At 39.6% G+C, this 13,029-nt stretch overlaps 1 protein-coding gene across 6 annotated transcripts in view; it reads right to left on the bottom strand.

The window, feature by feature from the left end:
* The window catches only part of MYO5A (myosin VA), a 206,323-nt gene that overhangs the window by 16,977 nt on the left and 176,317 nt on the right, over nucleotides 1-13,029 (bottom strand). For 4 of the 6 annotated variants that reach the window (XM_055537938.1, XM_055537941.1, XM_055537939.1 and 1 more), the window contains 5 exons: nucleotides 12,010-12,208; nucleotides 9,638-9,712; nucleotides 8,254-8,347; nucleotides 2,767-2,913; nucleotides 302-456 (listed from right to left, as the gene is read on the bottom strand). In XM_055537938.1, coding sequence (XP_055393913.1) covers nucleotides 302-456; nucleotides 2,767-2,913; nucleotides 8,254-8,347; nucleotides 9,638-9,712; nucleotides 12,010-12,208 — 670 coding nt within the window. The remainder of the gene's footprint in view (nucleotides 1-301; nucleotides 457-2,766; nucleotides 2,914-8,253; nucleotides 8,348-9,637; nucleotides 9,713-12,009; nucleotides 12,209-13,029) is intronic. The other 2 variants (XM_055537940.1, XM_055537942.1) reach the window with 1 other exon arrangement.

Raw genomic sequence — 13,029 nt, 5'->3', positions numbered from 1 at the left:
CATGCGAAGAGTTGACTCATTGGAAAAGACTCTGATGCTGGGAGGGATTGGGGGCAGGAGGAGAAGGGGACGACAGAGGATGAAATGGCTGGATGGCATCACCGACTCGATGGACTTGAGTTTGAGTGAACTCCGGGAGTTGGTGATGGACAGGGAGGCCTGGTGTGCTGCAATGCATGGGGTCGCAAAGATTCGGACACGACTGAGCGACTGAACTGAACTGAAGGATGGAGAAATACCTCTGTATTATACCTCTGTATAATAATATTCATTATGAGAAATTTGTTGAACATGAACTAACCTTTAATACTTTTTTGATGCTATTAATTGTTGATGTTAGCAACGACCTTACTTTCTGATCATCATTCAGGTAGTCAGCGTGTCGAACACACATAAACAGGATATACGCTGGTAACCCTGGAATCAAATTGACTGCTACACCACGTGGCTTCAGTTCTAAAAAAAAAAAGAGGAAAAACAGTCTTACATAACTTTGAAAGTCTTCATAAGGAATGCTTTTTGACATATAAAAGCACAGTTCTCATGTAACAGTTCAATCATTCAGGGTAAATAGGTCATGTTTTTAAAAAAGCATATTTTAGAGTAGACGATTTCTTGACTGTAGGGACATGAGAATCTTAGTTGCTTACACAATGACAACTCTCAAACGTCTATCTTCTGTCCTGACTTTTCCTTTGAATCTAGGCTCATGTAACAAGTGGCTTTTGACATGTCTGCTCAGGCCTGTCCCCCAGAGCCCATCTCCCATGGAACCTACTCTTCCAGGAGTTGTCCCATCTCAGTAAGTGGCAGTCTCTGCCTTCTAGTTTCTCAGGATATAAACCTTGTCATCATCTTTGTCTTTTTTCCTTTTCTCACATCACACATCTAATCCATCAACAAATCCTGTTGGCTCTACACATAAGACATGTCCAGAATAACCCTGCTACTTCTCTACCAGCTCCCCTAGTCTAGGCTGCCACCATCTTCTCCTGGAACCCAGTGAGAGCTTCCCAACTGGTCTCCCTGACTCACGCCTCGCTCCTCAGTAGTACACTTTCCACTTAACAACCAGAGTAATTCTATAAGAAAATGTAGTCAGATCATGTCACTCTTGTTCTGAAAATCTTCCAAGTAGCTTCTCATCTCACTCATTTGTAAAACCCGAAATCCTCACCATGGCTGTGTGATCTGGCCTGCTCCTGTTTCCAGCTCACTGTGCTCCCCCATTAAATGGGTCTTCTTGTTGCTGGGTGACGACGCCAGGCATGTGCCCACCCTAAGGCTTTCTGTCTGGAATGTTCTTTTCTCAGCTATCAGCAGGACTTGCTTCTTTACTTCCTTTGGTCTCTATCCAAAGGAGATCACCTTGTCAAAGAGGCCCTTCCTAACAACTTTATATAAATTCGTACACCTGCCTTCACTGTTTATCTTTCTCACCCCCTTATTTGTTTTTATCTACCTCCCCCCACCCCATGGAATATAAACTCTTTGAGAATAGGCTTTGTTCATTACCCAATACCTAGAAAATGCTTAGCACATAGTAGGAATGCCCCAAACGTTTATTGAATTGATGAATCTTTTTTAATTCTATGCTTAAAAACCAGTGGCTTCTTACCATTTTTTCAAAATGAAGATCACACTGAAACCTAAGTGCTCTGCATCTATATATAGTTCCAAGTTTAACACCATGAACTCTAGGAACATTAAACCACTGCTGATCACACTGCTGCCACCCTGGCACCTGGGGGAGGAATGCTCTGCAAAGGCTGAAAGGAGAGGCTTGTAAGTGTTTTGAGCTCACAACTTATGGGCTGCATACACTCCTGAACTATTTCCCATGCTCCCCTAAAAAGTCTTCTTGCAGAGCCAGTGGGCTCATGCTGCTTCTGCTGCTGCTAAGTTGCTTCAGTCGTGTCCGACTCTGTGCAACCCCATAGACGGCAGCCCACCAGGCTTCCCGTCCCTGGGATTCTCCAGGCAAGAACACTGGAGTGGGTTGCCATTTCCTTCTCCAGTGCATGAAAGTGAAAAGTGAAAGTGAAGTCGCTCAGTCGTGTCTGACTCTAGCGACCCCATGGACTGCAGCCTACCAGGCTCCTCCGTCCATGGGATTTTCCAGGCAAGAGTACTGGAGTGGGGTGCCATCACCTTCTCCAAGTGGGCTCATACCCAGACTCAAAGGCCTTCTGCTGCTCTGAAGGGCTTCTTCTATTCCCATCTCCATTGTCCAGTCAGTCCTCCCTTTCCACTGCTGGAATCTTTTCCTTAATTCTGTTCCTTCCTACTATTAAACTGTTTTTCCTGACATATTTAGTCATATACCTTCCTAGGGAAATAAGGAACAAGAAAAATTCAGGGACTTAAATGGCCTAAGGCAGTGGTGTTCAACTGCAGCTAGCTACACGTCAGAATCCCTTCCTTGAGAGATAAAAAAAAAGAACTAGGGACATGGCCAGGTTCTTTCCTCTAGACATTCTGATGTAATTAGTCTGCAGTGGGGAACATATATCAACACTTTTCAAAAGCTTCCTGGGTTATTATAATGGGCAACAGGAGCTGAGAAGACCTCACGTGACCCTAACAGGCAGTCCTTGCTGGTGTCCTTGTAGGGTGACTGACAGCCATGATGGGGTCAGAATGCTGTGGCAGTGCTGCACACAGCACGCAAGGTTGACTAAAGAAACCAGTGTGAATATTTAATAAATGAGTGACTAATCTCTCCCACCACTGACACGCACCAGAAAGACCTTTCAAAATACTTGCCCAGAATCAGGTTCTTCACAAGTTTTTGCTCATCCTCCTTCTTGTATTCCAGCATTCCTTGGAAATCCTTTTCCTTCCTGGGAATGTTGACTGGACGGATGGGTTCATCAATGATTTGTCCCGGTGATATGTTCTCCATCTGGCCCACTTCATTAGAAACAAAAAGAAGAAAAATGTTTTCCAGGTAGAAAAGATGAGTGGTTTCATGTTCCTATTAATTTTAAGTGAATTCTATAACAATAGAAACGTGCCATATTTGCCACTTAATTGCCCCTTCTTCTTTATTATTATTATTTTTTTTAGTTCTACCAGTTTATTGCTACCAACCCATCACCCTCCACCCTCATGCACACATGCTCAGTCATGTAACCCCATGGACTGCAGCCCGCCAGGCTCCTCTGTCCATGGACTTTTCCAGGCAAGAATACTGGAGTGGGTTGCCATTTCCTTCTCCAATTTGCCCCTTCTTTAAATAATTTTTTTTTTTTGGTAAAACTGGACGGACAGATGGTAAAATTATATGTTAATGTCACTCTGACAACAACTAGTACTAACATCAACATCAAGAATCTTACTTGATTCAAAAGCATCTTTTTGTAATACATTTTATTTTGTAATAAGATTAAATGTCCCCAAAGTAAGTGCTTAACTTCTTAACTAATCAGTATCAATCATAAATGTCTAAATATATTTAGACTTTTAATTCATAGAAGGAAATTCAATATTCTATAGAGGCACCCCTCATTCCTGAAGAAACCATGAGCAGATAATACAACCTGTATTTAATATGTGTGTGTGTGTGTGCGCGCACGCTCAGTTGTGTTTGACTCTTTGTGACCCCATGGACTATAGTCTGCCAGGCTCCTCTGCTCAAGGGATTTTCCAAGCAAGAATACTGGAGTGGGTTGCCATTTCCTTTTCCAAGGGATCTTCCAGACCCAGGGATTGAACCCATATCTCCCGCACTACCAGGAGGATTCTTTACCACTGAGCCACCTGGGGAAGCCTCTGTATTTAATATTAAAATAATTGCCTAAATTTATTCATTTTTTTGTTTGTTTGTTTTTAGTAAAGTGTTAAAAATCGTACCACAGAATTGCAACCAAAAAAGTACAACCACTGGTGAACAACCCTTTCAGATGTTAAAAGTAATCACCATTGTTGATGGCAGCTGTGAGAAAAGAACTCGGGGTTAAAAGAAAAGTCTCCAATTTCATCTCATCTGGGAAGTGCAAGGGAACACGAGTTACAACAGTGTTTGTGGAGCTAAATGCTAGCAAGCATATTTTTAATTCTCTTATCTATAGGAAGAGGGGCAGTTAAGACATCTATTTAAGTGCAGATTAAGTTTGAGTTCAGAGACTGTTGGCAAACAAAATGCAGATCAGATGCATTAGAAAGTTCTATCTTGCTCAGTCCTCAAGGTATCAGTAGTGCTTCTCCTGTCACTCTGGGCAATTTCCTGTGTTAGTTCTGGGAAGCCAGTTCCACAGCACAAGGTTATCACAGAGAACACCAGTACCTGCCAGCGCTCTTGCTCGTGTGGCAGAGAGCCTGGTGGCACCTCGTCCACCTCATGCTGCAGCATCACACATCGGGGCTATCAGCGCTGAAAATCACCACTGTCTATCAACATTATGATATTTAAAGAGCCATCATACTGTAATTGGACAAATCAGGGCTGTGGCCACTTTCCATAACCTAGTGTTTCAGACGCATGATACAGTCTGGAACCACAGGACTAATGGAAAAATGCATGCATCTTCACAAGAGATATGAGATTCAAGCTGTTTAATTTTACATAAATTATTTCTGGAGACAGTTTAAACACAACACCAGGGGGATCTCAGAATCAGCATACAATGGCCCTCACAGCTCCTGTATATGTTCTGTATGTAAAACAAAATAATAGAATCCCTGCCATCTATGAACTAGTTGCTTTGAGCCACAGGAACAATTCTATGAGGGGAAACTGGAAGGAAACACATTCAACATATTGATATTAAGTTTATCAACACATGCACATATGTGGACTCTGAATAACTCAATACATTTTAAACCTATCAATTTTTATCATATTTGATTACAACATATAGTATTATTTTATATAACACCAAGGAAGGAAAAATACTGCCAATTAAACTACAACCTAACAACTGCTATAAGATACATCATAATTTCAGAGATGTTAAAATGTGAAAAATTGTGCGCCTCAGAATTTATGAAATATAGTGAATATTTTAACTAAGAGATTACATGTTTTAAAAGAAATCTTCACTTTCCTTTCATATTATCTCTAAAGAAGATATTTTTGGTTCTGTACAAAAATGCCAGAGATAAAATCTGCCATATTTTCATTAAAATTTTCTATGTCTTTGAATTCTTGTCAGAGATTAGAGTCTTTACAAAAACCCAGAGATAAAATATAGGCATCAGCTCAACATAACCTTGATTTATTTAACAAATCATATATTAATTAAAATGTCAACCCTTATGTAGTATCAGGAAAATATAAAGCCTGAAAGAGAGAAGCCAGAATACCACACAGTTTTTAAAGACTCAAGGGATGCTGGGGGTCATTTAGCCCAATGCTCCATCTAATACAGACATCTTTATAGAAAGATCTGAAGCAATACCTATTTTTATCATCTAGATTATTTATACTTGAGAGAAAAACATTCCTGAACCTTTTTATCCTAGAAAAAGAAAGGAAATTGGAAGATTTTTTTCCCCCCTCACTTTTGGTACAGGGAAGACCTTGATCTCAGGTTTAACTCAGACAATCAAATGAATTACTATAAGAAGAAAGAATCTGTTGAGAAATACAACACAAAGGAGAGAAGTCAGTGGTCCTCAGAAGGCACGGATTCTAGTTCCACTTTGGCCACTAAGTGGCTGAGACTTTGGAAGTCATGGTTTCTGGGTCTCAGCTCTGTTCTCCTATGAAGTAATTAACTGATTTCTAGAATTCTTTTAGGTCTAAATTCACTGACTTTATGAAAATTGAGATGGAACACCCACTCCTGCATTAAAATATAGCACAAAGCACATCAAACTTTGAAACACTCTTGATTTAGATATATAATTTCTGCTAAAATTAGGTATGTTGGCCTTAAAAAAAGTCTTAGATGGTATCTTAAAATGTCTCTTTAATTAAGTGTAGCCCATAGGAGGAGGTAAGTCTTGCTATTTTCAACGAGAAGAATTTAAGTACATTATTATATATTTAGAAAAAAATAAGAAAACTTTTAGCTATTAGAAGGTGCTTTGCTATACAAAGTTATCAGTGTTTTCTACACACTGTGGGGATGAGACAACAGGAGACAAATGTGTGGGAAGAGCTTGTAGCCTTTGTGCTCTGCCTTGGGGAAGGGAAGGACACTGCCCTCAGTAAGTGCTCAAGACGCATAAGCCAATTTCATCTTATTCTGTAGACATGTATCATTTAACTCAGTTTTTAAGACTATCATGTCTTTTTTGTTTAATCTATGAATTGTCTTCTCAAATGTCCTTATAGATTTAAGAATACAATTGGCAGGACAGTTTAACTGATGAGGTTGAATTCTGATTGATAATGGCTTAAAATCACTAACATCATGAAATAGTCTCATGTATCCCTTTAAGTAAAAATATACATATCAAAGAAAGCTAAGTAAAAATGTAAAATAAGTGATTTTTCTATTTATCAAAAGTTACTAACATATGGTAAATGAATCATTAGGAGCTTAAAAAATAATTTTACAAGTTAATACCCTTAAAATCAGTTTCTTTAAAGCAGATACTCTGCTGTCTAATTATCATCTTATGATATAATTAATGCAGAGTTAAGTGCAGAAAGGTTCTCTGAATAAAGATTTTTTTAAAGTTCTACCAATAGACATTACAGCCCATGTATGTGATTTGGAGGTTCAAAATTTTAATTGATGAATCACATAATGCTAAAGGATTATATAATAAAACACAACTATAAAGTAATCTATCTGCTATCTAAACAAATATTTCAGTATTTGTACATGGGAGGGAATATTATCCTCTTCAAAGTAAATATCCATGTTGCTGTTCTAAATATTTCTGACATTTATGTACACATTCAACAAACATTAATGGAATGATTGTGACAGGTCAGACAATATGGTAGGTGCTGTGAAAACAAGGGGAAATAAGAGATGGTCACCATGCTCAAAAAGATCACAATCCATTGAGGAAGCCAGTTATCAGACAGAAAATTTGCTAAAAACATGACAGTGAAAACCACAAAGGTGGGAGGTGAACTGTGGTACCACAGAGGGTACAGCTGTAGGGTCTGTCTGGACGATCAGGAAAGGCTGCTCTTGAGCATGTGACATATAACTCTGGTCTCAAAGGATAAGCAGGCCTTGACTAAGAGAAGCGGGAAGATCAAACAGGTGGAAGAGTTATGGCAGGCCTGGCATGTTGGAGGAATGAAAGCCAGACAGTCAATCCTGGCAGATTCTTTTGAACATTCCCAGTGATGGGGAATGTTCACCCTTTGAGCAGAGCAAAAATCATTCAGTGACAATGACAGAATAGATGGGCAGTCAGACTGCACAGCATCATCTCTGGTCAAAATGGTAATAGCTTGCATAGGTCTGAAGGCAATTCCAAAGAGGGGCTCAAAATCTCTAGAACAATGAGATCGTTGCTGGAATAAGCTTACAATGTGGCTTTAGCCCTGTTCACTGCTACATCCCTGGCACCTACTTACTGAAGGAACAAACACTCACCCACAAGAATCGTTTGTATATAATAAAAACTGATATCTGATTCTTTCTCAAGGTGTTTTCCCATCATCATCATATATAAATCTTGTTTTATAGAATCTCCTTTATAACTACAATTCATTTTTTCTTATTTACTTCTCTTTTTGTTCTCCATTTGATGGTAAGTTCTTTGAGGACAGACTCTGTCTTACTCATCTTAGTATCCCTAATACTAAGAATAACAGTAATAAAAATAAGTTGTAGATAGCATTTACTATGTGTCAGGAACCATACTAAATTCATTCCACATATTAATTAATTTAATCATTACAACCATGTCAGGTAGATATCATTATCATTCCCATTTAACAGGTGGGAATAGTGAGGAATAGACAGGTTCAGTAACTTGCCTAATATCAGATGACTAATAGTGGAAGATCCAGTATTTAAACCCAAGAAACTTGGCTACAGAATCCACACTCTTAACTGATATGCAATATTGCCTAGCACAGTACCTAATGGCATATAGAAGACAGCCATTAGATGTTTATTTAATGAATTCTCTTTGTAAGTTAGTACTACCATGAAAAGAACATTTTTTCCCACACAGCAATGAAGATTTCTACTCCACGGAGGCCAGGTTTGCTGAAACTCATTTTTGTTATTGTTCCTAATATTCACACACAAATTAAGCCACACTCTTAAGCCACTAGGATAGTACATAAAACCAAGGTTCAGCAACTGTCATAAAAACATGTTTAAATACCTTCTAGTTCACCAATTTTTTTGGCAAATACTTTCAGTTGTTTTTTCAGTTTCCGGACAGTCTTATCTTGTTTTTCGAGTTGTTCCATCAAATCCTAAAGATCAAAATGAGAAATATAACAGAAAGATCAAAATAAACCATCTAAAATGCAGAGAAGGAAAGCAGACACAAAGTTACAGAAACAGTACTTAGTTTTACATAAAAAGTTAGTTTTACATAAAAGCTCCATAAAAGCTCATTGGTGGAGCCCCACCTGGCTAAAACTGGCAGGCAATAGGAAAGGCAGCTATAATAAAAGCAAATGTTAAAATATACAGTGCAGTAACTCCTTTACAGCGTGATGGACAGCAGGCTCACTATGGAGTGAGTAGACTCCAGTAGACTCTGTGGGGGCAAAACAATTAAATGCTCATAAAATGTACTGCTATTTCAGTAGAAAGTTTTTCATTTAAAGGGGGAATAAGCAAGGTAAATTTTGATGAATGCACACAGTTTTGTGTGAAGCTTTAAGGATGGTTGAACTTAGGGGCTTTTAACTGACATCTACGTGTGTGAAGCACTGTCTCTATGAGTTAGTTCCACCCTTTGGAGAGGCTAAAACTAGTCCTGTAACTTAAGAAAAGTTAAAAGGTTTTGGGAATTAAAAGGTAAGTTAAAAAATAACCACAGAGAACAGTACAGAGTGGTTAACAGACTAAGTGGCAGTTAGATAAAACATCCATAGAAATCTCCTGGGTAATATAATTTTGCTGATAGGGAAAAAAGGGGATAATTCCATATGATTTGTGCAAAAAAAGAAAACAAAAGCAGTACATTCATGGGCAGGGGTTGAAAAAAAAAAGGTGTGATACTTGGCTCCCTAATCAAGAATTCTTTCAAATGACAGGCAGAGACAAACAATCAATAATTAAGAAGAAAAGTGGGCAACAGCAAACCAGGAGCTTCAAGTGGAAATAAAGCAATGATTTAAGAGGTTTGTGGTTGTTATTCAGGATATGGATTTTAAAAGGCATTTATAAATACAAGGATTCATTCTTTTTCCAATTTAGACAGGGCTGATTTAGGTATTAGACAAATGATTCAAAAGGAACAGTTGCTAACATTTCAAAGTGTTCAGTTGTGCTTCTTGGATTTTTACTTTACCTTTCAAATCATATTTTGCTTCCATCACACTGTAAGCCTAGTGTTAATAACAAACCAAAGGTGACAATGGACGCAGGACACTGACAGAGGCGACATCACTGGCTAAAAGACAGCTGTGGGGAGAAACAGGTTTTGTGAAAGTTTCTGAAGAGACCTCCCAGGAAGGGCAGGCAGAGTGCTCTTCGCTTATAGAGGGCCAGAAACAGTGAGGAAGACGACAGAGAAGCACTCTTTTACATACAATCATCCGTTTGTAAAGTGAAATCCGATATGATTGATACTTCTTAGGGTCATCTGCATATAATTCCTCAAAATACTGAAAAAACAGGCACAATGGACATTTGTTTTTCTGTATCTTTGAGGGGAATGCTACCTCTCAGCAAAATCAATTTTAAAATATTTTAAAACACAGATAAGAAATCTATATATATAGACTCAAATGGCTCTGGTTTGACATCTGTCATTGCCCTCTAATTTTTCTAGTACAGATGATTCTGATTCTATATCCACAAATACATTTTCACATGCTTGGAGGAAACAGGAGATGTTAGCAGGTAAACAGAGCTGTGGTCCATATTCCCCAGACAAGGCTGTTATTTCACTCCTCAGACCTGCTCCTAGGCTGCTGCACTTTCTCTGCTGCCAGCAGCAGCAGCAAGAGTGGGGAAGGCAATTCAAACAAAAGTGAGAATACTGGCAAAGTTGGAGCTCTTGTTTGATGTTGGAAAGACTGGGCAGAAGCTGTGTGCCTTCCTTCTCTGAAGGGCAGCTTGGGGCAGCCTGTGAAGTTTGCTCACTAGAGGAGGCAGAACAGTCATCTCTGTATTTGCGTTTGTGGGGTAGGTGGGTGGGAAGGGTTTTCAGGGTAGAGTTTCGAAGAACACAAAGCCTAGGCCCACCAGTGCTTTAATATTCTGCCCAAGTGCTTCCTACAGGAATGCAAAAATAAGACACTCTAATGACAGTGAAAAATTGCATCATCCCCTGTAGGTAAGTTTGAATCCATTCTCCTGAATTAGCAATCGGTGAGGCAGGAGAAGCCTATGAACCTACAAAGAGTTTTCCTAAAATTCAAACTAGGTTTCACCAGCTTAGAATATGGAAGGGATTGATTTAGTTTTGTATCAGCTATACAAAATCGAAAAGAAAAGTAATAATGCACACAAGATTGCAAGGGAAATGCTTAACCAACTTAGCAAAACAACTCTGAGAATCTACCACCCAGAAGCATCTTTATTTCATGGTTTCACCTTGTATTTTAAGATAATGATTTAAAAGCACAGAATTTATATGCTAATCAATCATTATTATGTTATTGAGTATATTTATCAATTCTTAGGCACTGAAGCACTGTTAGTTTAAGCAACAATATACTTGCGAGTAATAAAATGACATGATTCAGATCTTCCTCCACAAATCAGTGATATTTCAGGCACTTTGGAAAGAGTCTAGACTTCAAGTCCTTCACCCATCTCTCCCATTGTCACAGTCTCACCAGCATGCTGTCCTCAGAAGGAAGGACAGACTGGGAAAAGAATACCTTTGGGTTTTGCTTCCAACTAATATAAAAGATGGTTGAACAGGTGACACTAGAAAACTACCTGTAATGCAAATAATCACTAATGGATAATTCAGGTTGTTAAATCTTCAGAGAAAATCCAAATTACTTTATTACAAGTTATTAAAATCCTGAATTAAAGAAACAATTACCATTAGCCCTAAACAGCTTTTCTCAAAACCAGTCTGACACTTCAGTATAGATTTTATATAGAAATGTGGAATTGGGAGTTCCCTGGTCAGGGAACTGAGACCCTGTAAGCCGTGTGGCAAAGCCCCACCACCACCCGCCAAAAAAAAAAAAAAAAAAAAAGGAAATAACTTTTCAATGACTTAATTTAATAAATATGTTTATCAAACCTAAGTAGAAATCTGTAATAAAAGTTATTTTGTGGCTGAGAAAGAAATATTTTGGAAAATATTTTCTATAAAAGAAAGGACAGAAAGAGAAAAACAAACAAACAAACTTGGACTTTGTGCCATCACTCAGAATCTATCTGGCAAGGGAAAAAAAAAAATCTCTCCATTCACTGTCTGAATTCTATTAAAAAGAATCAAGAATGTAGAAACTTGAATCCTGATGTTTCTCCTTGACCCTGGAGTCCCAACCAAGGTCAACCTACAGCCCTCTTTGGTTCTGCCATCTGCTCCCTGACTAACTCTAACCCTGCTCTCTGCCTGAGAAGGGGCTGGGAGGGCCTCTGTGGTGCCTGGGGACCAAAGGTTGTGACAACCACACAACCTCCTGGATGGCACAGACTGTGCAGCTGCAGCAGAGGAAGCTGAGCTCTCAAGCTATCAAGACCCCAGCACACAGCCGGCCAGCATCTTCCACACCCTCCAAGCGAGGGCTGAGGTGCTGAGAGGCGTCTGAGCCTTCTGTGACAAACCACTGGAGTAAACGCCTTTTTCACTTCTACCAACATAGTTGTATTTTCCTTACTGTGTCTGGGCTAGAGAAAGAGGGTCACAAGTGTGGGGCAGTGAACGGCATCTTTCCCAGCCAGGAAGGAGGTTTTGCTCCAAAAGCATGGAGGGCTGCTCTGCTGTCCTTACCAGGTTCTCATTGGTGAGCCGAGTGATCTCATGCTGCAGGCTGGCCTCAATGCGGGCCTCCGGGGGCAGCTGTAGGTTCTGGGCCAGCAGCTGCTGCTGCCGGTTGTTCTCCTCCTTCAGGCTCTGGATTTCCCCGCGGAGAGCTTCAGCCTCATTCTCATGGCTCCTCTTCTGAGACTGCAGCTGGGACTCCAGGAGCCTGCGGAGAAGCCACACAGGGAGGAAAGGGAGGTGACATCTGAGTCCCTACCTGGTGGGTGTGAGGCTTTGTGCTCACTTGCAAGGGCAGAAAAATGGGGACTCTGTAGTGTCTGTGTAGCTTCTGACTTGATTAGAGTCTAGAAACTCAAATGGAGCCAGAAACAAAATGAATGCACTCACATATGTGTCTTTCTGAATTGAGGATCCTGCTACAAATACTAAGTTCTCAGAGGCCCTGAAAAACAGGAGAATTTTACTCCTTTGAAAGCTTCATAGGAAATGATGACTAAAACAATTAAAAGACATAACTTTAACCTGGCTTACTACATTTGCAGTAGCATTTAAGTTGGCAAAATTAGTATTACTATAATGCCTTTGCCACAAAACAATCACTATGGAGGGCAAGATTACAAATGCCCACTTTAAGTCTGCCTTGAAGATCTTCAGCATTCCAGGCGGGGCGTTGTGACCAGGGTCTCACTTTTATCTCTGAAGGGGAGAAAGGCTAGAGTGCTATTCTGAAATACATACAGATTTACTCAAATGCAGACAGAGTTCTGAAATTTTGTTTATATTTTAAATTTGTCATCTTCTTTTCCACTATAACTTCCTTATCAGTAAGAGAATCCTAACAAGATATGGTTTTGGAAGATCACTATTAGTGGGACCAACAGAGTGGTTCTTGAGCTTCTTTGGGCAAACATACAGGTCAGCTGTGCCATGGACTAGGGCACTGGCCAGAGAATACCAGAGCCAACTGGCAACCTCCCTCTACCAGGCACCCCCGTTCTACATTCACTCCCTTTCCCAAAGACAAGA

The sequence above is a fragment of the Bubalus kerabau genome, chromosome 10 (genome assembly GCF_029407905.1).
Source record: "Bubalus kerabau isolate K-KA32 ecotype Philippines breed swamp buffalo chromosome 10, PCC_UOA_SB_1v2, whole genome shotgun sequence".
Lineage (NCBI taxonomy): Eukaryota > Metazoa > Chordata > Mammalia > Artiodactyla > Bovidae > Bubalus > Bubalus kerabau.
Note: the sequence above shows the minus strand (reverse complement) of the source record. Positions and strands in the feature narration are given on the sequence as shown.